At 38.7% G+C, this 25,483-nt stretch overlaps 5 protein-coding genes and 2 pseudogenes across 6 annotated transcripts; 1 reads left to right on the top strand and 6 right to left on the bottom strand.

Annotated features, from left to right (window-relative positions):
- Positions 1–185: 185 nt before the first annotated feature.
- On the bottom strand, positions 186–948 carry LOC104767746 (F-box protein At3g22350-like; annotated as a pseudogene).
- Positions 949–1,815: 867 nt separating this feature from the next.
- Positions 1,816–3,303, bottom strand: LOC104767745 (F-box protein KIB4 pseudogene; annotated as a pseudogene).
- Positions 3,304–10,609: 7,306 nt separating this feature from the next.
- LOC109124744 (DEAD-box ATP-dependent RNA helicase 53, mitochondrial) lies at positions 10,610–13,593 on the bottom strand. Its single transcript, XM_010489955.3, has 7 exons — positions 12,909–13,593; positions 12,675–12,802; positions 12,164–12,575; positions 11,952–12,050; positions 11,615–11,839; positions 11,365–11,526; positions 10,610–11,276 (listed from the first exon to the last, which is right to left on the bottom strand). The coding sequence occupies exons 1-7, from the start codon at positions 13,290–13,292 to the stop codon at positions 10,791–10,793; spliced, it is 1,896 nt and encodes a 631-aa protein (XP_010488257.2). The 5' UTR covers positions 13,293–13,593; the 3' UTR covers positions 10,610–10,790.
- LOC104766129 (DNA-directed RNA polymerases II and IV subunit 5A) lies at positions 13,591–15,165 on the top strand. Its single transcript, XM_010489954.3, has 5 exons — positions 13,591–13,723; positions 13,867–14,084; positions 14,397–14,576; positions 14,675–14,788; positions 14,881–15,165. The coding sequence occupies exons 2-5, from the start codon at positions 13,887–13,889 to the stop codon at positions 15,004–15,006; spliced, it is 618 nt and encodes a 205-aa protein (XP_010488256.1). The 5' UTR covers positions 13,591–13,723; positions 13,867–13,886; the 3' UTR covers positions 15,007–15,165.
- Positions 15,166–15,347: 182 nt separating this feature from the next.
- Positions 15,348–18,063, bottom strand: LOC109124596 (DEAD-box ATP-dependent RNA helicase 9, mitochondrial). The gene is made up of 7 exons (XM_010489952.3): positions 17,506–18,063; positions 17,287–17,414; positions 16,793–17,204; positions 16,572–16,670; positions 16,240–16,464; positions 15,996–16,157; positions 15,348–15,914 (listed from the first exon to the last, which is right to left on the bottom strand). Exons 1-7 carry the CDS (start codon positions 17,941–17,943, stop codon positions 15,558–15,560), a joined length of 1,821 nt encoding a protein of 606 aa, XP_010488254.1. The 5' UTR covers positions 17,944–18,063; the 3' UTR covers positions 15,348–15,557.
- Positions 18,064–18,462: 399 nt separating this feature from the next.
- LOC104766127 (small ribosomal subunit protein uS10m) lies at positions 18,463–19,772 on the bottom strand. Its single transcript, XM_010489951.3, has 2 exons — positions 19,233–19,772; positions 18,463–19,080 (listed from the first exon to the last, which is right to left on the bottom strand). Exons 1-2 carry the CDS (start codon positions 19,581–19,583, stop codon positions 18,691–18,693), a joined length of 741 nt encoding a protein of 246 aa, XP_010488253.1. The 5' UTR covers positions 19,584–19,772; the 3' UTR covers positions 18,463–18,690.
- Positions 19,773–19,791: 19 nt separating this feature from the next.
- Positions 19,792–23,916, bottom strand: LOC104766126 (uncharacterized). Of its 2 annotated transcripts, none has more exons than XM_010489948.3 (12): positions 23,555–23,916; positions 23,027–23,185; positions 22,838–22,920; positions 22,325–22,400; positions 22,142–22,209; positions 21,792–21,894; positions 21,269–21,393; positions 21,089–21,172; positions 20,706–20,852; positions 20,424–20,532; positions 20,216–20,335; positions 19,792–20,136 (listed from the first exon to the last, which is right to left on the bottom strand). In XM_010489948.3, the coding sequence occupies exons 2-12, from the start codon at positions 23,112–23,114 to the stop codon at positions 20,063–20,065; spliced, it is 1,077 nt and encodes a 358-aa protein (XP_010488250.1). In that variant the 5' UTR covers positions 23,115–23,185; positions 23,555–23,916; the 3' UTR covers positions 19,792–20,062. The 2 variants fall into 2 exon arrangements, with proteins under 2 accessions (XP_010488250.1, XP_010488252.1); XM_010489950.3 differs by having other exon boundaries at positions 23,027–23,177; positions 23,555–23,707.
- Between the last annotated feature and the right edge of the window lie 1,567 nt (positions 23,917–25,483).

Here is a 25,483-nt window from a genome sequence, read left to right as displayed (position 1 = left end):
ACGAAGACAAAGGCCAGTCCGCAACCAACGTTATTGTGCAAAACAAAAATGAAACACGAAAAATTATAACTTGTAGTAATATTCTTGTGAAATTAGATTATAAAAAAAAATAAAAAAAAGTTGAAAAAATCCTCTGTTCCAAAACAGAGACATGTTATGTTTGTGTAGTAGGGTCTGCACGTGTTTCAAACAATAGTGTTTTCGTTTTTATCAAAACCATCCCAGTAAGTGTTATCCTTCAAAGACACGCCATTTGCTGTTGGGAAGCGGTCATGAGCGACGTCATCAAGAACCTTCCATGAATCGGAGCTAAAGTCATAGATTTCAAACCCTAAAGGTCGGTAATTTAGTTTGTAATCGTAACTATGAAAATTATTTCTTGTGTAAAGGGTCCAAAAAAATTCAGTTCATCTAGGGTCTAACATTTATTTGAGACGGGACTGCCAACACCTCAAGATTTTGTAGCTACGACGACGACAAGATTTTTTGTTTTCGTATCCTAGAGCAAAGCTAGAGTATTTCTGGTTACCAGTTTTGCGTTGCATCCATCTGGTTTCCCCTAAGCACGGATTCCAAACCATGAAATCTATTGTAAACATAGGTGGTGCATAACAACAAACCATCACAGTGAAAAACTTCGGATATCTTGACCTGTCCAAAATTAGGTTCAGAATCTTTTAGGCCAAGTAGTTCTGCACCTTGAAACTCTATAAACGGAGGAGCAACATTGACGTTGAGATTGACGCTCACTGGACAACCCTTTGCTCCTTCAACATGAGAACCATAGACTCCTTTGGATCTTTTCGAAAGTGGCTCTGGGTGAATCTTGGTTTTTCTGAATAAAGTGTTCCATCGTTTGCATGTAGATCGTAATCGTTTCAGAGATGTGGCCGGAACCCTAGAGAGTATTTCTTCTACCAAATTCCGGGGAAGGTAAGACCTCACCATATATATGATCGAAACGAAGAAAATTAGGGCTTTATTTTGTTTTCTACTCTTTGTTTAATAACCAATCTTATCTTATATAACAAAACATGATTTACAAATTTTACTTAATTTTCTTCAAAATGTAAAAAGGCAAAGAAGGAATAGTTTTTCTTGATCGAGAGAATTGAATATAACTAGGTTAATTACGGAATTTACAAAATAAAACACCCTTAACTACCATATTAAATTATGTAAATTAACAAAAATACCATAATATAATTCAAGTTTTTTATCTACCAAATTCAATCATTCGTTTCTTTTAACTTTTTTTTTTTTAACACCAATTTAAGAGTAAAGATTTTAGTTTCGAATCATCTAAAGGGATATACAAATAGTATTTGTAATCAATCTAACGATCTAGAATAGTAATCAATCTCAAATAGTGTTTGTAATCAATCTAACGATCTAGAATAGTAATCAATCTCAAATAGTGTTTCTACCTTTTGATCGAATCGACCTATGCAAAAACGTTTTGATTGATTAGACTAAAAACATTTTGTCCAAAAAACTTCTCCTGTTCCAAAACAGAGTCGTGTTTTAAAATATGTATGTGGTCGTTATAGTTTCTTTGATGTGTATCTAATGAGAGACCGTGTCATACCCCAAGTATCCGTGGACAACAAGATCTGTAACTAAACCTAAGACAAACACTAAATTGTTCGTATCATTCAACATCTATCAGACTCTAAATATATATTTTTAACCCCAAAAAGTAATCTGATGAAAATTCCCAGAGATTAATTTCAAACACTAAAATATATATTAAAAAAACTGTCTAAATGTAAGAGAAAAAAAAAACCAATAGCAAAACACAAAACTTGAAAGCTTTTAACGCAAAAATTTGCCACCAAAAGTTGGGAAAAACCAACGAGCATCCTTGAAAGGTATTAGCGATATATCTGCAAAATGCTGAAACGATTGGACAACACTCTCGACTTCAATATCGTAGACGCAGTTATTAGTTCCATAGCATAGACCAATCTCATTGTATCTATGAAGCTGATCATTACTAAAATATACGCAATTTGTTTTCACTCCATCTTTAGCTTCAACGGTTGTTCCTTGATCCAAAAACAACGCTTCATTCCCAATAGAATCTATTTTAATCCACTTTAACGAATTTGGATCCATCTTGTAGGTATCGAATTTGCATATCTTCCTCGCGACCATCAAAACCTCTCCCGACATAGTCACAACAAGACTATAGTCATGATCTTTCTGAAAATCCGGAGAACTAAAACTTGCACATTCATTTGGAGAAGCACCACCACGAAACTCATAAACAGTGATTGCTCGACTTAGACAAAGAACGTAAAGCTTGCTTTCTTTGAACACCATATCGACGCAACCTTGCATGTCTAAAGGTTGTAGCACTTTCCAACTATTGTTACGATAACTTTTCTTGTGATATGCTATAAAGCATTCGAGATTCCACACAACTAAGTAATCTTTGCTCACTTCATCTACCCACAAAACTGCATTCTTTATGCTAACTTTTCTGATTTGACCCGAAGAAAAATGTCCGTACTTAGTTTTATAATCTAAGGTGACCATGAAGTCATACTCACCGGTCCTCTCAAACCTCATCAGCGATCCATCCATAGCTTCCAGACTCGGAAGACGAATCCTCTCTCGAGTAAACAGATTGAAAATATAAAAATCAGTTTTATGGTCTAACATCAAGAACCAGCTACCACAATTAGCCAAACAACGACTCCTATGGAAATCAAACCCTAGATCTTTTACCTCGTATGTCTTGTACTGAAGAGGATCAATCAACTTACATGAAATATGGCTGTAGTTTGAAAAGAGGATGATCCATGGAGTTGGGTTTTCTCTGTAGCACAATTCACCAGTGGAGTACCAATCTAAAGAAATGGACCTGGCTCGATGGAACTCAACAAAGTTCAAGCGTTTGAAGATCGATCGAATCAAGTCCGGGACAAGCGTCTGCCACTGATCTGATTGTTGTTCACATTTTCTCACTATTGCCCTAACTTTGATCTCTTTGGCTGTGATGACCTCGTTGGTCTGTGAAACATCAACGGTGGCTTCAAACGACACACATGCCGAGTTGTTGTTACCCTTTTTTGGGGTTTTAGAAGCTTCCACGCAAGAGTTCCATTGGTCCAGAGATATTTCTAGTCTCTCTATGGAAAGTCCAACCCCTGAAACTGCATAACCTTTGATGATTCTCTTACCAGGCTTCACTATTTGTACGTCTTCGAGAGAGTATATTGTACTCAGATCAGGTACAAGCCTCGACCACTTTGTATCGCCGTCGGAACCGATCATCTCCTTCTTCTCTGGCGGCATTTTTAGGGTTTATATGTAGGAAAATAGTTAATGATATAAATTAAAATACAAAGGCCCTCCTAAACCAGAGTTATTAACTAAATTAACTATATATGAAAAACTAAACCAAACTAAATCAGAGTTAACACTTAACAGTTTTTTTTTTTTTTTTTTTTTTTTTTTTTTTTTTTTCAGATTCTCTGTTCTAAAGCAGAGACTTGTTTCTCTAAGGTCTTTGGTCAATTTGTTTATTGTTGAATTTTGTCGAATTAAAAGTCTAAACCCTATATGATCTCTATTGATAGACTGATCCATGTCTAATGTGCAACACAATTCTGGAACCATATATCAAAGGACATGAAATTAACCTTAGACAAAACACTAACTGTTTGGATCATTCAAGATCTATAAAATTCACAAACGCAAGTGTCAGTTAGACAGTTACTACTTATCTTGCTTTTGGTACCATTTCATGCTTTGAATTAGAAATCCAGAATCAGAAAGAAACACAAGTTGGAGAAATAATCTGATATGTTATAAACCACTTAAGGATGGACTCCATAACCAAGCCCATTGACGATCACGGCCCATGAAGTACATCGACTAGAAGCAAAGGCCCATCGGCCATGAGCATAGACTAGGTCGGTTTAGCATTATGTATTTCCTATTCTGTTTTGGACTAAGTCCTACACTATATATATGTAACCTCAAGTCATTCATTAATAATAAGGAAGAGATTCTACACTTTGAATCCTCTTGTTTTACAACACGTTATCAGCACGATTGTTCTAAAGATCCAGCTGAGTCAAAACCCTAAAACCCTAACCGCCGCCGTTCACCTTTCTTCTTCCATCAAAACCCTAAACCGTCGTCGTTCCTCCCCTTTGTTCGAAACTAGTTCCTGTTTCGAAGATCTATTAGTGTTCACAAGCAAACATGTGCTTGTGTTCAAGTTCCATCCGAAACCAGTTCGAGGTTCGTGATCCGGTACGTGTGTGGTTCGCGGTTCCGGGACGTGAGCGGTACAAGGAGCGGTCCGAGATTTGTTCGTGGGAAAGCAGCTTGCAGTTCTGTTCGAGGTTCGTGGTTCGTGATCAAGGAATATCTGAGGTCTTTAGCTCCCAGATCAAAACCGGTCAGACCCCTTTGGTGTTAAGGTAAAATCGAAACTTATGGGACCATATAATCGAACTTGAATCTAAAAACTATTGAACACTAAAAACCTGAAACTGCACAAACTAATAAAAGGTTAAGACCTATAATTCCTATGACCCTAAAAATCGGATTTTCTTGTCATGGATTGTTTGTTTATTGTTGCTATTGCTTGATTGTTTGTTGCATGCATCATAAGTATGAAAATCGGATCATGTATAGGGTATTATAGAATCGTTTATTGCATAAACTGTTTCTGCATATAATCAAACTGCATGAACCCTAAAATCGAATTGGATAGACTTATTTTAGGGTTGTTAAAATCAAACCTTACATAGAAATAATATTGAATCGATTGTAGCATAAATTATCTATGTAAATTTTTGGATGCATGAACTATAAAACTTGAACACATAGATTTGTTCTAGGATGAATCCGATTGTCCTTAAAATTTATTGTTAAATTCCTAAAACTAAAACTTGAAAATCGGAATTGTTTTAAAGATTAAATCATAGATTAGGATAACTTCTAAATTTATTCAAGTAATTATCTAAACGCCTAGAACAATATTGGAAAAAGGAAGACTTAAGAAAAGGAAATTCTATCTAGTAAAAAGGAAATTGTTGCATGCTAGTTTTCTATCTAGGTTTGTTTGTTTTCCATGCATACAAAAACCAAAAATAATGAGTAATGGGCAAGGCATGTTTCGGTCTCAAATATCGCATGGCCTAAGGCATGTTTCGGTCTCAAATACCGCATGACCTAAAGTTTAATATTTATTGCATGGATCGATCTCTTATTACCGCATGCTAATGATCAGTTGTCTATTTCTGTGTTATGCAGATGGCAAGGCTAAACAACTTAGACTATGCTGCCTTGAATGCTTATGGAGACAATTATCTGCAATGGGCATTGGACACTAAAATCATGCTGAAGTCAAAGGACTTATTTGAGTGCATTGAGGAAGGTTATGAACCATCTGATAAGCAGAATTACAAGGCCATTATGCATATGCGCCATCACCTTGATGAGAGTCTCAAGAATCAGTACCTCACCATAGAGAATCCTCTTGATCTTTGGACAGAGCTTAAACGCAGATACGGACACCAACAAACGGTGCTCCTACCAAAGACTCAATTTGATTGGAAAAACCTAAGGATCCAGGACTACAAATCCGTGGATGAGTATAACTCAGAGCTTTTTAGGATTGTCTCACTCCTTAGGTTGTGTGGTACTGAGGTGACCGAGAAAGAGCTGCTAGAGAAGACATTGTCTACTTTCAGCACTAACAACATATTGCTTCAGCAACAGTATCGTGAAAAGGGTTTTAAAACCTATGGGGACCTAATCTCGTGTTTGCTACTAGTTGAGCAGAACAATGAGCTGTTGTTAATGAATAGTGCTATGAGAACTCCTGGTACAACCCCATTACCAGAAGCACACAAGGTAGATATGGCAAAGCAAAATCCTAAAGAGCCTAAGGAGCCTAAAGAGCCCAAGGAGACCAACTATGTCCACAGAGAAAGACACTATGGCCGTGGCCGTGGTGGCAGAGGACGTGGTGGTCGTGGACAGTACCAAGCTAGCTGTTTTGATGGTTATGACTGTGGGGGCCGTGGCCGTGGTGGTAGGGGCCGTGGGTCCTTTAAACCACAATCCAAGGCTAAATCAGTTTGTCACCGATGTGGTATGTCTAACCATTGGGCCAAGAATTGCAGAACACCTAAGCATCTTATTGATGCATATCAAGAGATTTTGAAGAAGAATCCAGAAGCTAACTATGTGCATCTCGATGGTGAAGATGACTTCGACCATGAGAATGATGATTCACTAGCCTATGAGACTTCCAATTGTTTTAAAGAAGATAACTAGTTTTATCTTAGGCCTTTGGTTTAATTTCTATGCTTTTATGCTTTAATTTCGGATTATGTATTGGATAATTATTTTGTTTTAAATTCAATGATTTTATTTCAATATATATTTGCTTGTTTTATTAAAGTTTAAAACAAAATTATTGTCATTATAGAAATGGCCGAGGATATGAGTGTACTAGTGGTGGACAGTGGATCCAGCCACACAATATTGAAGGACAAAAGATATTTCATAAACCTCATAATGAAAAGTGCCAATGTTAGTACAATTGCGGGTATAACAAGCTTAATAGAAGGCTACGGCCAAGCTCACATATTATTACCTAATGGCACATATATTGATCTAAGTGATGCCTTGTAATCACCCAGCTCTAAGAGAAGTTTATTGAGCTTTAAAGACATTCGATTGAATGGTTATCATGTTGAAACAAAGGGTGAAGGAAGCAAAGAATTTCTATACATTACTGAAATTGTGAATGACATAAGAAGGTCCTAGAGACTATACCTGCACTAGCCACTGGTTTATACCATGCTAAGATTAACATGATAGAAGCTAACTTGGCAAAGAATAAAATGTTCAATGAACAGTTCACTCTATGGCATGACCGGCTTGACCATCCGGGTTCGAACATGATGCGTAAATTGATTAAGAGTTCGAATGGGCACACTCTTAAAGAGAGAAAAGTTATCCCTAAAAATCTCACGTGTGTAGCATGTGCACAAGGGAAACTTATCATATGGCCATCACCAGTAAATGTCAATAAAGAGACTTTAAATTTTCTGGAAAGGATACAAGGTGATATATGTGGACCAATACACCCACCTTGTGGGACGTTTAGATATTTTATGGTTATGATCGATGCATCAACTAGATGGTCACACGTTTGCTTGTTATCCACAAGGAACCTAGCATTTGCTAGGCTGTTGGCTCAAATTATAAGACTAAGAGCACACTTTCCAGATTTTTCACTTAAGACTATACGTCTAGACAATGCTGGTGAATTTACATCCCAAGCGTTTAATGATTACTGTATGTCCATGGGGGTGAGTGTGGAACATCTTGTGGCACATGTCCATACACAAAACGGATTAGCTGAATCCTTCATTAAACGAATACAACTAATTGCTCGACCATTGCTAATGAGGTCGAAGCTTCCTGTGTCGGCTTGGGGACACACAGTCTTACATGCAGCAGAACTTATACGCATCAGGCCATCTAGTGAACATAAGTATTCACCATCCCAACTATTAACGGGTCATGAGCCAGACATATCCCATCTCAAAACATTCAGGTGTGCCGTTTATGTACCAATTACTCCACCACAGAGAACTAAGATGGGACCTCAAAGGAGGATGGAAATCTATGTTGGATATGAGTCTCCCACCATTATTAAGTATCTTGAGCCAACTACAGGAGATTTATTTAAGGCTAGATACGCGGACTGTCAATTTACAGAATCTGAATTTCCTATGTTGGGTGGAGAGACAAGCAAGCTGGTTAAAGAATTAACATGGAATCAAACATCCTTAAATTGGCAAGATCCTCGAACTCTAGCATGTGATGCAGAGGTTCAAAAGATTATTCATTTACAGAAGCTAGCTGATCAGTTGCCAGATTCCTTTGCTGACCCAAAGAGAGTAACAAAATCGTACATACCAGCTTGTAATGCACCAGTATGTATTGATGTTCAGAAGGAACACAATCAAGTTGCTACAGAGTCTAAGCCACGTTTAAAACGAGGTAGACCATTAAGTTCCAAAGATAAGAACCCTCGGAAATCTAAGAAATGTGCAAATCAAACCGAGGTTAAGGAAAATGCAGACATGGCCGCGGCAAATCCTAAGGTACCAAGTGAGGTTTGGGACGCTGAACCTCAAGGTCCTGAAGGTGTTGATAATAATGAGATCTCAATCGATTATATCATGTCTGGAATACAATGGAACCGTAAGGATGTCGACATTGATGAAGTATTTGCATATAAGGTAGCACTTGAAATAAATGAGGATCATGAACCCACGTCTATATTAGAGTGCACTCAAAGTAAATATTGGCTAAAGTGGAAAAGAAGCCATTGACGTGGAGTTAAACTCTTTGAAGAAGAGAAGTGTGTTTGGTCCGATCTTAAGGACAACACCTAAAATAAAACCAGTTGGACATAAGTGGGTCTTTGTAAGGAAGAGAAATGAGAAAAATGAAATCGTGAGATATAAAGCACGGCTTGTAGCACAAGGATTCTCTCAAAGACCATGAATAGACTATGAGGAGACATACTCCACTGTGATGGATGCAACAACATTTAAGTACTTAATAAGTTTGGGTATAAGAGAAAAACTGGATTTGCGGTTAATGGATGTTGTAACCGCATACTTATATGGTCCACTGGATAATGAAATTTATATGAGATTACTAGAGGGTTTTGAGCTCAAAGATAAGAGTGGTTCTCGAGAACAGTACTGCATAAGGCTGAACAAATCCCTTTATGGACTGAAACAAAGTGGTCAAATGTGGTATAATCGATTAAGTGAGTATTTAGCTAAAGAAGGCTATAAGAATGACCCAATCAGTCCATGTATATTTATAAAGAAGTTTGCAAACAAAGGGTTTGTAATAATAGCAGTGTATGTGGATGATTTAAACATCCTTGGGACCTCTGGTGAAATTGCCCAAACAGTAGAATATCTCAAGTAAAGAATTTGAAATGAAAGACCTATGTAAGACTAAGTTCTGTTTGGGATTGCAGCTTGAGTACATAAATGATGGAATCCTTGTGCATCAAATGGCATATACAGAAAAGGTACTCAAGAGGTTTAATATGGACCAAGCTCACCCATTGACCAGCCCAATGGTTGTGAGGAGTCTTGATTTGGATAAAGATCCATTTGGTCCAAAGAAGGCCGATGAAGAAGTTCTCGGTCCTGAAGTGCCATACCTTAGTGCTATAGGAGCGTTAATGTTCTTGGCTAGCCACACTAGACTGGACATATGTTTTGCCATGAACCTCCTAGCAAGATTTAGTTCCTGTCTGACTAAAAGGCACTGGAACGGTGTTAAACATGTTCTGCGTTACCTACAAGGAACGACAGACTTTGGTTTATTTTATACTAACTATAACAAAGAAGGTTTAGTTGGTTTTGCTGATGCAGGTTACTTATCGGATCCGCACAACTCAAGGTCTCAGACCGGTTATGTTTTTACTCACGGTGGTACGACGATTTCATGGCGTTCTATGAAGCAAAGTATTGTGGCCACTTCGTCTAACCATGCGGAGATCCTAGCGATTCATGAAGCCGGACGTGAGTGTGTTTGGTTGAGGTCAATGACTCAACATATCAGGACAGATTGTGGCATGATTGACGATAAGGAAGCAACGGTCATATACGAAGACAATACGGCCTGCATCACACAGCTTAAGGAAGGATACATCAAGGAAGATCGAACAAAGCACATCCTACCCAAGTTCTTCTTCACACATGAACTACAAAAGGCCGGAGAAGTTCAAGTGGTACAAGTTCAATCATGTGACAACTCAGCCGATCTTTTCACTAAGGCATTACCGACAACTACATTCAAGAAGCTCATGCACCAGATTGGAATGCGGAGGCTTAAGGACTTAGAGTGATGCTTGGAACATGGGGAGTAATGTGTGTTGTACTCTTTTTCCTTCACTATGGTTTTGTCCCATTGGGTTTTCCTGGTAAGGTTTTAATGAGGCAGCATCCCCAAGCACATTGCATTGATCCCTTAGCATCGGCATGGTTATGTCATCCAAGGGGGAGTGTTATAAACCACTTAAGGATGAACTCCATAACCAAGTCCATTGACGATCACGGCCCATGAAGTACATCGGCTAGAAGCAAAGGCCCATCGGCCATGAGCATAGACTAGGTCGGTTTAGCATTATGTATTTCCTATTCTGTTTTGGACTAAGTCCTACACTATATATGTAACCTCAAGTCATTCATTAATAATAAGAAGAAGAGATTCTACACTTTGAATCCTATTGTTTTACAACATGATAAAATATTTAAGAATTGTTATGATACGTTTTGATACCCAACACTAAAGTAGAACACAAAACATGATAGTTTTTAACGCAACCATTTGCCACCAAAAGTTGGAAAACCCGACGAGCGCCCTTGCATTGGCGATGAATCCAAGACACCTATCTGATATATAACAGTATAACACTAGACCATCCAATTAAAAAATGAGTCTCGAGTAAATCAAGACTCTTATCCGATAAACACTACTAGAAAATACATATATCAAAACATGACATTTCAATCAATAAAAAAACAACAAATTATGAAAAAGAACCTCATATGACATAACTTCAAAAAGTTTATGTTTGTTTTACATAGCTTCACAATTATATATATATAGATCGACTCCTTTGTATCCCGTAGCAAACTACCCTACTCTGTCACCGAATCCTCCCCCTAGGGTCAACAATTATTGCGAGGACGGGTCAAAAACTCTTCTGATCAGTAAGATCTTTTACTATCGTTTGACCCAAACCCACCAAAGCTACTCCTTCCGCCTGACTGAGAAGAGCGATCCGAGCCAAAGTCCCCAAAACCAGATGAACGGTTGCTTGATGATCCCCCTGAACGGCCACTGCTGCTACCATAATCACCTGAACGGCCACCACCAAAGCTGCTTCTTCCACCTGACTGAGAAGAACGAGCTGCATCGAATTCTTCAGGAGAACGCATACCAAAGCTCCCGAAACCAGAACGGTCGGAATCACCAGAGTAGCGGTTGCCTGAACGGCCACTGCTTCCACCATAACCGCCACTGCTGCCACCATAGCCGCCGCCACCTGAACGACCACCATAGCCACCACCACCTGAACGACCACCAAAGCTTGAACCACGATCCCTCATACCTCCTCCAAAGGACCCACCGGATCGAGCACCGATTCCTTCAAACATGCTTGCACTGCCACGTTCCACAGCAATGCTAGGGAGCTGAATCAAAAAAACAATAGTTACAACCAGTTACTCCAGACCTTCAACAAAAGAAACTAATAAGAAAAAATAAGGCAGCTTATATAACCTCGGTGAAGCGGCTTCCAACTTCTCTCTCGATTATTTTTACTGCCCTGGATTGATCTTGACTGTAGATGAGAATAGCACTTCCTTTCTTTCCTGCACGACCTGTTCGCCCCGTTCGGTGAACAAATGTCTCCGTGTTATTAGGGAGCTCATAATGAATTACCTATTCATGATCACAAGTCAGAAATATTGGTTTAGTAAGATGAGAATCAGAACTCTTTTGGAGTAAGAAAAGTGTAGTTTTGACTCACTAAATCGACATTAGGTACATCAAGTCCACGGGCAGCAACATCAGTTGCAACAAGGATATTAAAATGCCCATCTCGGAAACCAGCAAGCGTTCTTTCCCTCTGACTCTGGGATATATCACCATGTAAAGCTTCACATTTGAAGCTTCTCGCCAATGCATATGAGAGGCGATCAGCATCACGTTTTGTTTGGGTAAAGACAATGCATTTTCCTCCTTTAGCATGCTCCTACAAAAGAAATGATATTAAACTCCTGAGTCTTGCCATACACGACTGAAAACTAAGAAAGAAACACCAGAAATGAACACATCAGTTTAGAAGCAAAGTAGAGAATGCACACCGTTACAAGAGGACCAATAATGGATGCTCTTCCACAAGAATCTGCTATGATAGAATAAGTTGTAATTCCATCTGCAAGTTTCTGATCAGAATCTCCAACCTAAATAAAATAACACGTCACAGTTAGGCAAAAACATAATAATAGTACATGTTTCACAAAATGTCATTTCATTAAGAACTCTGCTAAACACAAGCAAGTACGAGACTACTCACAAGATCAATCATCAGAGGATTATTCAGGTACTTTTTGGTGAGGGATCTGATCCAACTGGGCATTGTAGCAGAAAACATCATGCTCTGACGTTTCTCTGGCAACTTTTCCAATATAATTTCAACATCCTCAGCAAACCCAACTTGAAGCATCTGATCAGCTTCATCCAAAACAACAAACTGAACTTCTGATAGATTCAAAGCTCCCCTTTTCATGAGATCAATCACACGACCAGGAGTTCCAACTGCCACATCAACACCATAGTCAAGCTGCCTCATTTGCTGTCCAATCGGTGTACCTCCATAGAGGCAAATAGTATCCAAGCTCGGAGCAGATTCCCTAAACTCCTTCTCGACCTGGCGAGCAAGCTCCCTCGTCGGCGCCAAAACCAAGCAAAGCGGATTCCTCCCTCGTCTGTCACATCAAAGATCACACAAAAATAATCAGTGAACTAACCAGAAAACGTAAATCTCAGAACCTCAAATGATCGTTAAAGACTCTGTAAACACTAACCCATGTTTAGCATTGTATTTGATGATTTTATCAATAATAGGAATCCCAAAAGCAAGTGTCTTTCCTGTTCCAGTCCTAGCACGACCGATCATATCTCTTCCCTGCATCGCTGGCTCCAACACAGCTTTCTACTCAAACCACAAAAACAAACACAAAATCTAAGCTACCCATAATTCAAGAACAAGGAACACGAAAGCTGAATAATTCAAACTTTGATCTGACAACATAACAAACCTGTATAGGAAAGAGTTTCTCAATACCCTTACTACTCAAAGCTTTAACAATCTCCGGAGAGATCCCAAGCTCAGATATCGCAAGCCCATCACTCTCGATCCCTCTCTCGCTACTCTCAGAGATCGCAAACCCACCAGTAGAAACCATCGACGCTCTGAACTCCGACGGTCCAGATTGAAAATGAAACTCCCTCTTCTTAACACCACCAAACGAAAACCCAGTCTTGACATCGGAAAAAGATCCAATTGTGGCTAGATCGGAGACTCTAGCTACAGCGGCTGGTGCAAAGCTGTGAAACGAAACAGCGTTAATAGAAGTCAGCGATGCGGAAAGAGTCCTCCTTGATGCATCGAGGAGTGATCGACGAAGCACAGTAGTGATCATTTCGGATTCAGGTGTTTTCCGATAAGGAAAAATGTAAAACCCCAAAGATTTGGGAATTAGGGATCTGTAAATGAAGAAGACACAAAGGGTTTAGTTAAGTTCTTCAACAAGAACAGTTGCGGATGCAACAACAAAAAAAATATCAGCGGAAGGGTTTAGGTGTGATCGATCTACGGGACGGGTCGGGTCGGGTCGTCTCACCCAAATTATAGCCCATTGGGCCTTTTCTGGATCACTATAGATTGTAGTTTAAAGTTTAGGGGTTAAAACAGAAAGCTACTATAAATTGGGGTACACATGTGCAACAAAGCTTCATTATAATCGAACTGAGAAAAAAGGGTTCGGAGGCAAAAGGAAAGCTTCGCCGCTTCTTCTTCTTCTTCGCCTCTCTCTTTGAATTGCTTCTTCAACCATCTCTGTGATATCCAAACGTGAGTTTTCTCCTTATTCACAGTGACTTATCTGTGTATTATTTATCTCAAAGTTAAGAGATTTATAATAAACCTAAAATTGTAGAAACCCTAATTTCGTGTGTCGTTTGGTTCTTACGCGCTCGGTTTTGGTGTGTCTGCAGATTAAGTATCGGAGAAGAAGATGTTGACGGAAGATGAGATTAAACGGCTGTACAGAATCCACAAGACGTTGATGCAGATGTTAAAGGACCGTGGCTATTTTATCGCGGATTCTGAGCTTACGATGACCAAGCATCAGTTTATTAGGAAACATGGTGATAACATGAAAAGGGAGGATCTTGTTTCTCTCAAGGCTAAGAGAAATGATAACAGCGATCAGGTTTGTTCAGCTCCTCGTTGGGTGTTCTTTCGTCTGAGACTAGAGACTATCATTGTTTTATCTAATTGGTTTAGAATTGAGTGTGAGAAGAGAATGTGTTAGGGGTTTTAGTGTTAGAGAAAGTTTCAATTAGTAAGTAGACATTGGAATTGTTACAGAGAGCTAAGTTTTGAAGGTGGTATAGATAAATGTCATCTCTTTAGTCTGTAAGGAAGCTGTGGAAGTCATAGGATAGAGCAAGATTGGTATCTCTGTGTTGGTTTGATTCTTCGTTGTGTTAGTCTCTGATTCCCTGTGCCCTTCTTGCTCTAGCTCTATATTTTCTTCCCTGATGAGGCGAAAGTTGGAGTTAAGACGATGAAGATGTACACGAACCGGATGAAATCAGAGAATGTTTACAGAGCTATTTTGGTGGTGCAGCAGAACTTGACCCCTTTTGCTCGAACTTGCATTAGTGAGATCTCTTCTAAGTTTCATTTGGAAGTTTTCCAGGTAAAGAAACATAATACACTGATTTCTTTTGTTCTCATGGTGATGTATCTTCTGTATACAAATCAGCATCCTGAATTATGATTGGGTGGTTGATGCAGGAGGCGGAAATGCTAGTGAACATTAAAGAACATGTTCTTGTTCCTGAGCATCAAGTTCTCACCACCGAAGAGAAGAAAACTTTACTGGAGAGATACACAGTGAAGGAGACACAGGTTAGTCTGTTTAAAATCATTGTTTTTTCAGTGATGATAAGCTTCTTGTGGTTTTGTGTAATTTAAGTTTGAACCTTTGTGGCTGTTGTTAGCTTCCGAGAATCCAAGTGACTGATCCCATCGCAAGATACTTTGGACTGAAACGTGGGCAAGTCGTGAAGATCATTCGTCCAAGTGAAACTGCTGGTCGTTATGTTACCTATCGCTATGTCGTATAAGCAAAACAAAAAATAAAGCTTTTGTGGGTCGGATTACGACTTGAACGCTGAGAGTTGTGAAACATTAAAGAGTAATGCTTTTGTACTAAACCAAATTGTTGACTGTGTTTTATTTTTGTTTGTCAGATATTAGAATTAAAGCTTAAAACAATTTTTGTATAGGCTTCTATCCTCAAACCACTAGACTCAAGGGTTCACAATGAATTATAAACCGTAAATTCATATAAAGCCATTGGGATAACTTTAATTAATCCAAAACTCGAGTTTCTTTTGATCATCCACACTTTTTTCCTTTATGATGGCCAAGTAAATGAGGTACAATATATGGAAGAGGGGAAAACTAAAGGAACACTCTTCACTGAAATTGAGAAATAAAATAAATCAGGGAATGTGAAATAATGATATAACTTATGTTTGTTTTTGAGGCAAGAAGTAGCTACAGATTTTATATATAGCTCGACCTCCTTGATAAACTACTTAACTCATACTGAGTTCTCCTAAGTCAACTCCATTATTGCCGGATCAGGTCCAAGACCCTCACCCAACACTCCTCAGTAAGATCTTTTACCATCGTTTGATCCAAACCCATCAAAGCTGCTCCTTCCACTTGACTGAGAAGAACGGTCTGAACCAAATCCCCCAAAACCTCCTGAAGAACGGTCTGAACCGCCTGAACCAAAGCCTCCGAAACCAGATGAGCGGTCCGAACCACCAGAGTAACGGCTGCTTGATCCGCCTGAGCGGCCACCGCTGCCACCATAACCGCCACCATAACTACCACCACCTGAACGGCCACCGCTGCCACCATAACTACCACCACCTGATCGTCCTCCTCCAAAGGACCCACCAGATCGAGGGACTCCTTCAAACATGCTTGCGCTTCCTCTCTCCACCGCAATGCTAGGGAGCTGAATTCAACCACATAGATAAAGAAATGTTACCCAAGCATTCAAACAAATGACAGTAAGAGGGTAAGAAAAACTATTAACCTCGTTGAATTTGCTTCCGACTTCTTTCTCAATCATTTTAACAGCCCTGGATTGCTCTTGACCGTGGATGAGAATCGCGCTTCCTTTCTTTCCAGCACGACCTGTTCGCCCCGTTCGGTGAACAAACGTCTCCGTGTTATTAGGAAGCTCATAATGAATTACCTACACACAAAGCACAAGATAGGTTAATAAAATGTGAAACAGAACTAGTTTAAGTGCAAGAAAAAGTGTAGTTTACACTAACCAAATCAACATTAGGTACATCAAGTCCACGGGCAGCAACATCAGTTGCAACAAGAATATTGAAATTCCCATCCCTGAAACCAGCAAGTGTTCTTTCTCTCTGAGCTTGGGATATGTCACCGTGTAAAGCCTCACATTTGAAGCTTCTCGCCAATCCATATGCAAGGCGATCTGCATCCCGTTTTGTTTGAGTAAAGACAATGCATTTTCCTCCTTTGCCATGCTCCTGTAAAGGTGTAGATGTTATAAAATCACAACTTGAAACACAAAAAGAAGAATCAAAACGAGATACATACATATAATGGGTTTAAATGCAAAGTAAAGAAAACATACCGTTACAAGAGGACCAATGATGGATGCTCTTCCATAAGAATCTGCAGCGATAGAGTACATTGTAATCCCATCTGCAAGTTTCTGATCTGAATCTCCAACCTATTAACATAGCAGCACATGTGTCATTAAAACAATGTCACCTCATTAACTACTCTGCTAAAGCCATTCCGGGATTCTGAATAATTTTCAGGTACAAACACAAGCAGGTATAGACCACTCACAAGATCAATTGTCAAAGGGTTATTCAGGTACTTTTTGGTAAGAGATCTGATCCAACTAGGCATTGTTGCAGAAAACATCATGCTCTGACGTTTCGCTGGCAACTTTTGCAATATAATTTCAACATCTTCCGCAAATCCAACTTGAAGCATCTGATCAGCTTCATCCAGAACCACAAACTGAACTTCTGATAGATTCAAAGCTCCTCTTTTCATTAAATCAATTATACGACCTGGAGTTCCAACCGCCACATCAATACCATAGTTCAGCTCCCTCATTTGCTGTCCGATCGGTGTACCTCCATAGAGACAAATAGTATCCAAGCTTGGAGCAGATTCCCTAAATTCCTTCTCAACCTGACGAGCAAGCTCCCTTGTCGGTGCCAAAACCAAACATTGAGGATTCTTCCCACGACTGTCACATCAAAAAGACAACATAAGAACCAAACTAAACATAAATCTCTGGAACGATCATTTGATATACAGTAAACACAAACCCATGTTTAGCGTTGAATTTGATGATCTTGTCAATAACAGGAATCCCAAAAGCAAGTGTCTTTCCTGTTCCAGTCCTTGCACGACCAATCATATCTCGACCTTGCATCGCTGGCTCCAACACAGCTTTCTATTCAACCAACAAAAACATCAAAAACTCAGTTCAAAACATCTTGATCTATATAACCAAATGGAACAGAGAGAAGATCACATATGTATACCTGAATAGGAAAAAGTTTCTCAATACCCCTAGCTTTCAAAGCTTTAACAATCTCCGGAGATATACCAAGCTCAGATATGGCAAGCCCATCACCACCACTGCTACTACCAACACCTTCCGAATCAACACCATCGTTACTCTCATACGAAGAAGCGTACTCTTGAGCTGCGAACCCAGCAGAAGAAACAACCGACGATCTAAACTCCGACGGAACAGATTTAAAATGAAAGTCTCTCACTTTAACACCAAACGGGTTCGAATTCGGAAGGAGAGCCTTGACTTTAGCATCCCCATTTGCTAGATCGGAGACTGTGGTTGTGGCGGCGGCGGAGGATGGAGCAAGGTGATGAAACAGAGCCGCGTTGATGGAGGTCACCGAAGCGGCGAGGGTACGCTGTGATGTGCCTAGGAAAGATCGGCGGAGTACTGTGCTGATCATTTTCAGGTATTGGTGAAGAAGAGTGAGTGATGGGTTCTTGTGAGAAGTGTGAAAATGTGAAACCCCAAAGATGAGAATTAGGGTTTTAGAAGAGACGGCAAAAGGGTTTAGAGTGAGATTTTTAACAAAGGCGGGTATAAAGGTGTGCATTTTGTTATAATCTCCTGCGGGTGAGTGTATGGTATGTTCGTGCACGTGCGAGCGTGTTTTAAAAAGATTTTAACTTTCGCTTGAGCCCAAAGTTGTGTTCTTGGATGCAAAAAGCAAATACCGAGTTAATGACTTCTGATTTTGTTTAATCTTCATTCCGATTGAACTAATTATTTTTTTTGAAATTCGTTTTGTGCTCTGTTTATAATGTTAGACTCCATGACTTGCGAGTTTCAAACTCTTGTATGCTGCAATCATTTTGGATCGACTCTCAATGTTTCCTTTGGCTCTCCGGTGGTGGCAAATCAATCAGGCTCTGGTTCAGAAGGGATGCAACAAACCCTATACTACTTTGTGTCTCAAATCATAAACTGAAAGCATTGAAACTCAATTGATCTTTAAGAATCGTTCCAAACAAAAGACACAAGTTTATACTAAAGCAAGAAAAGAGCTACAGGTTCTGATCTGAAACGAAGTCTGAGTTCTTTGGATCCGTAAGGGTTTCGAAATTATTGCAGAGTCGTCGGGTCAAAACCTAACCCGGTTGCGTCTTGAAAACTTTCTTCAAAAATGATTACCTTTTCTAGCACACAAATCTCACTGAGCAATGGTGGTGGTGGAGCTATCAGCAATGTTGCCAAACACTTTAGTCATATCCAAACGGGTCTTGCAATGGAACTGGAGTTCATACTGAGCTCCAAGAATACGGTAACGTTTCAACCAAAAGAGCTTCTTGCTCAGCTCGTGACTCTGAGCTTTGATGACAAGAAACCGTTTCTTGAACCGCATCTCAAACTGTTCCCTAGACTTCTTATCGACGTGAGGCGACCTTAGCACAGTGTACAGTGTCCTCGTGTCGGGCATCGCAACTTTACGCGTGTGAGGAGGTAGACACCAAGCTTGCTTCTCCGGGTTATCGAAAGATCGAATCGCTATGCAAATCTTGGTTCCTTTGATCTTTGATGTGCTCTCTTCAGCTGCTTCTTTCTACATTCAAACCACACAAACACAACAGCGATTCACAATGACTTCAACAACATGAAAACATCAAAACTTGTAGGGCATTTCTGTGAATCTGGTGAAGGCAACAACATTGACACAATTCGATTTAGAGAATGAATGAGAAGAGAAACATGTACCTGGAGAGCGATCTCTTTCCTACTCAATGGTTTGACATTCTCTGGAGCAATTTTAAGCTTAGATTTCTTAGATTTCGAATCTTTGAATTTACTCTCTGGTGAAGTAGCGTAACCGTGAAACGCGATTCCTGCGGGAACAAACATCGGCGGCTCAGATCTATTGTGGTAGTCCCTCCTCGCTGTGATACCAAATGAGTTCGGAGACGACGCGAGAGTGAATCGAGGGGTGATGGAGGCTGCTGTGGAGGATGGAGTGAGATTGTGAGATAGACATGAATCGAAGGAGGTTAACGCGGCGTAGAGAGTCTGCCTCGACGGTAGTGAAGATCGGCGGAGTACTCCGGTGATCATTTTCAAAATCAACGGTGAGACGGAGGAAATGAATCAGAGATTGAAAGAAGCAAAAGTGAAAAATGTCAATTAGGGTTTTTGATTTTTTCAGTCGAAGCACACAGAAGTGAGGACACGATTGCCTGCGACGAGTGTACGTTAGTTACAGTGAGCTACAGATTTATGTTTTTTTTTTTTCCTTCTTCTTTTAATAAGAGACAAGTTAAAAGAGGCAAAAATGTTAAAATCTCATGAACCCAAAGTGGATAAAAATTACAAAATAACTCAACTAGTTAAAACCAGAGTAATAATAATACATAAGAGAGTGAAAATGCAAAAAAAACTACATCCATGGATTCTAGAGTTTCTGTGTAAACGTATCATCATCAATCCTAGAATCTCTGGTGAGTTGTCTCAGAAGGCAGATTACAAGTGTTGGAATGATATGTTCTTCTTCCTTGTTGTTTTTCCTGCTTCTCATTGTTTTGGACTCTGTTTCACTAGTGTATGCTTCTGGTACTCGGATTCTTGTTGAAAGATTCAATAAAACGGAACATCCAACGATCTAACATCCCTGTTTAAGACAATGATATGTTAGACAAAGATTTTGAAAGATGAGCGTTGAGACAAAGACCAACGAGATGGGGGCGAACCTGTCAAAGCAAAGGTACCGCCTAATACAGCGCAAAGCCGAGTGATTAAATGGAGGAAACTACGGCGTTCTTCCTTGATTGTCACAGTGATAGGTGAAAGATCATATAAGAAGTAGACAGCTGAAAATGGAAAGCACATCAAACAAAACAGAAACAGAGTAATAAGAATCAGGTGCATACTTCAAATGTATTGCGTGGCTCAACTAACCTGGCCATGTCCGGTCGAATTCAGTCATTGGCGTGTAATATTCAGTTACAGAGTACTGATTTGTTGACAGTACGTCTTTCGAAAGATATTTATATTCCGTGGGAACAATCTGCGCCATACCAGAAAGAAATTATTGACTTGAACTAACAAAAAATGACTTGTGTAAAACGAAAGGGATCATACTGGTATATGATTTCAAATTAACAAATAATGAGGCTTATAAGATATATACTCAGCAGAGAGACATAAGTAAAAAGAACAGTGAGGAATTTGGATAAATACCTTAATATAGTATTTGAATGTTCCACTGGTGTCATGAAGCATTCGGTTGGTGTCATCAAGTGGGTTGTGAATTCCCGGGTATTTCGGCCCAAAGGATAGATCATGAATCATATGGCTCACGTTTACGTTCTTGGAACCACCAAATATCTGTTCAGAAGGTAAAGCGATTAGTTGTTTACTAGCAAGGTATATCAAATAGTAAGTCAATGAATGAGGTGCAAATACAAATGATGAGAGCAATTTAGCGTCTATGAATCTATGGCATGGTACTTTAATCAACCTACTTCAACGAATCTGATTTTAATGTATGTTCTTGGTTACACTTTTGCACTCAAGTCCTGATAAGAGGATGGCTAATTACGAGAGATAATAATGATACCAACCATCTGAGCAACATAGATGTTCAGCCCGTGAACTGAAATATGGAAGTTTCCAGCAACCCGTTGTACATCTAAGACACCATAAACCTGAGAAACAGCAAAAAGGTGTTAGTCTCTGTTTTTCTTAAAAGCCGGTAGCACAAAATCTCTAGTTTGTATATTGACAAGAGCAACGGTTAATACCCGACATCCTTCTCCATCTGACAATGCTTGCTTCACCTTTTTAATCATAGTCTCAGCAGCTTGATCAAAGCCTAGAGAACTCAATGTTTCGATTTCGGTCTCATTCTTGTGTTCTTCTTTGCCATCTTTAGCAAGCACAAAAGATAAAGTGTGTACATGATTAGTCTCTATTCTCGTACCAAAAACAAGATAACTACCATGACACCTATCACTGGGACTCACGCCTCAATTCAACTTGTAAGGTTCCCATTAAAATTTGATTGGAAGCACAAACTTTGTGTATTTCAGTTCTCCAGATTTACAACACATTTGAACAAGGTGTACATCATATTTCATATTATTCAGATTTACATATCCAGAATTGTTATTACACGTTTTGACAAGTACATAGAACCAACGTGCACATGACTATTTGTTCTTCCGAAAGTAACAAGACGTATATACATTCAAAGGACAGCTAAGGAAAAAGAAGCTCGTCGCAAAAGGTACAAAACTCGGTAAAGGCTTAAAGTTAAAATGTTACCATGCTTGTGAGACGAGTGACCGTGACCATGCTCATGCCCCTTTTCAACAAGATCAGATAAATATTCTGTGCCAATGATATGTCCATGACTGTTGAGACGGAGCTGCATATACTCGCAATTAGTGAGCAATAAACTCGCTTATAAAAAAGTACTTGAGCAAAATGCCATAAGAAGTGAGAGATTAAGGTGCTAAGCGAAATATCCAAACAGCTCCCTTGAAATAGAATGTTTAACCTATATATGAACAGTATGAAATGCTATACTGTTTTACGTGCAATCTAACAAAATAAACTTCGAAGGTAAAAGAGAAAACATGTGAAAAAGACTTGTGATTTGCATTTCATCTTACCTTCCAAATGTTTGTATCAAGATCCACTTCATGCTTCCCTGACATGTCGATAGCATCCACGCTCAATACTACAAAACAAGTAAGCTCAAATGACGAAGTTTACAAGCACAAGTATTCGAGAAAGTGCGGAGGAAAGAACGTTATGTAGCCTTGGCTACTATGTGATCAGCGAATTTCACATACCATCACAAGGCAAAGATGGAAACGTCATATTTACATGTATTGGTAGAGTTTCACCACGCTTTAGATCCACTGACATCTAGAAGGAAAAGACATGATACAAATTCCATTTTGATTACATTAGCTATAATATACAAAATGATAAAAACTCCTACGAGTCAGTCAAATGGCAAGAGAATGACTAAGGTATCAATGAGGTTGAATCAATAGAGAGACTTCAAATCCATATTTTCTTAATGCTATAGATCACTGCAAAATTTCGACTGGGACATTCAACGCAATTTGCAATTGAAAACTATACATAGTTCACAACTAGAGTAGCATCAATGAATCTCAAGGATAACAGCTGGAAGAATACTAATCAAAAGCATTCATCCTCGGAATTTCATAAGACACATGAAACAGAAGATCATTCACTGCAATTTGTACAACTATTCGTAGCAGTTTAAAGGCTAGAGTCAGGAAAGTAATAAACATTAAAGTACCAGATTCCGCTTAAACTAAAAACATACATACCTGGTGCACTGTAAGTGTGTTAAGATAATAACTCAGCTCGTGTAAGAACAAAGTGGCCATTATAAGAAGTCCAACAATTGATACTACAAAAACAACAAATTTAATGTTACATAAGTAAACAAACATCAAACATTTAAAAACAGATTCTCAAATAAACGAGAAGAGCATAGAGAATAAAAATCCCATTACCAACTGCACCCGATTGCGTCTTCTGCAACAAATGATCCTCTGCTCTTGGAAACGCATCGATGCTCCTTAGAGCCTGCTTCACACCCATCCTAGCAGCTTCCCTCGATGATAATAAATACTTCTTAAACAAATCCAATTCCGAGGAGGACCTCTACAAAACTACAAACCAACCTTAGATATTGCCAAATTCATTCAATTCCACTCTCACAATTTGGCAATTGATATACCAATTAAACCATCAAATCTTTCTCTTTCCTATTAGAACCCAATTCTCTTCTAAAATTGTAAATTTTCCTCGATCTAGACAAGCAGAGAGCTTTCATGGCGGTTCTATCTAAAGGGTCTAGCTAAAACAACCAAGCAGATGCAAGGCCACATTGCCCACAACGAATTCATCTACAAAAAACAGATTTTTTTCGAAGTATGATCTTCACCGGCCCTAGATTGGATAAATTCCCATCTTTTGCGTAAACAATGGCGTAAGAAGAGAAGAAACTAAGATTTCAAAAGCAAAAAAGCGAATCGTACCCAAATCAAAGAGGATGAGGCTGAAGCGCACGCCGGGAGAAGAAGAGAGAAGAGATCTCCGAGTCCGGGAGAGAGAGACAAACAAAAAGGCTCCTTCTCCTCTTCTTCTTCTCTTCTGCGGTGAAATTGAACGGCGTCTCTTTTTTCCGTCTCTCTTTATTTATTAATTGCACCCCTCGATTTACTTAACATATTGATTTGGTACGTATAATATAATTATTTACGTATAACCCCTTATATTCTCTTAATTGGTGATTTTTGGGAGAGGAATTATGTTTCGTTTCAATTTTTTTATTTTTATTTTTATTTTTTTATTTATTATTTTTTTTGTCAAATTTTTTTTTATTTTTATTTTGTTTAGCGATTTTACTCAAAGGCAATATGGGGACTTGTTATAGGGAACTTGTTCTATGATGAAGCTAACCAAACTTGTCCCTTTGAATTAGGCACGATCATGACTATAACCTCATGGTTTTAGATCTCATTTCTTATATTTAAAACTTTCTAAATGAGAAATCATTTGATGATAAAATACAATTTTAATATACGTTAGTTGAAGAGTTTTGGACCGAAACTTATACTTTTTTTCATTAAAAGGTATAAACCGAACTAGAAAACATACAATTGTTCGGAAATCTTAAAACTCGCCGCTTGATCAAAGCACACTTTGTGAAAAAGTGGCTCGTGTTCTTTGTTTTCTTTTTGTTGTCTTTTTTTATATTACTAACAGAAAGTCAGAAACAAGTACATGCAAGAGTTGGCTTTTAGTACAAAGAATTCCAAGAGATTAGAGTTTGAATACAAACATTCTTGCCTACTTTGCTAATGTATCAACTTGTGTGTTTTGTTCCCTATGTTACGTTAAAGCAAATCTTTAATAACACCATCACACAGACCTTACCTTATATATATGTTGCTCATGCTAAGATTAATCTTGATATGCCTAACAACATTTCAAAAGGCGTTTATACTTTTGTCGAAAAAGGTTGATTGGTTGACAAAAACAATATGCAACGTGATTGGGCCGTCGTATAAACGCCTTTTGATGTTAGGCAGCAATTGGGACCCCATAAGCTCAAATCTCAAACTTTCCACCAGAAACTAACTCCCAAAATGATGCTTTGTTAAACAAAGCAATCACGTTTTACACAAGGCTTCCCGACAACAAAATAAGATTGGTGTAATCACTTTAATTGATTCAGACCAATGAGTAGTGACCACCCCCAAATACAATTATACGATTCGTCGTAAGTCCATGCCATGATGTCGTGGGCCAAATGGTCCATGTCGTGAATACTAAAAGCAGACTAAACATCAAAACCCTTATCACATCTTTTCATAACCTATTTCGATCAAAGTCATATTAATTACCCATATGTCTACTTCCAAGTTCATAATCATGTCCATGTCTTTATCTATTTTTTTTTTCTTGCTTAAGAAAAATAAACAAAAAGGAGAGAACACGTGACTTTGTGAGTCGTGAACAGTTTGTAAAAACATGCTTCACGTGTCTTAATTCATCCACTAATATTATCAACTTTTCTATACCTAACTTTAATCATGCTTTCAACTAAAAACTGTGTATTCCGTAATGCCTCAAAAAAAATACGAAATGCACTTACCAGTTACCATTCACATTTGTGGATTGACTTTCTATTTTTGGAAAGTATATTAAACCAAACGACTCCAAAACCCCACATGGCATAGACACTACATGTGGCCAATCTTTTCACAAACCCTCAAAGTCAGAATCCTAATTTATATCTTAATACAGTATGTATAATTCTAAAATTCAAGTTTTATATTGATTATTTCTATCTATATATCGTTAAATCTCATAAACACAACACTAATCAATACATTAAAAAAAAAACATATAGATACATTATAAAATTTTATATGCATGCATAAATATATATAACTTATTAG

Source organism: Camelina sativa, chromosome 19 (genome assembly GCF_030686135.1).
Source record: "Camelina sativa cultivar CO46 ecotype springtype chromosome 19, ASM3068613v1".
NCBI lineage: Eukaryota > Viridiplantae > Streptophyta > Magnoliopsida > Brassicales > Brassicaceae > Camelina > Camelina sativa.
The sequence above is the reverse complement of the archived record's forward strand: the minus strand, read 5'-3'. Positions and strand labels throughout refer to the sequence as shown.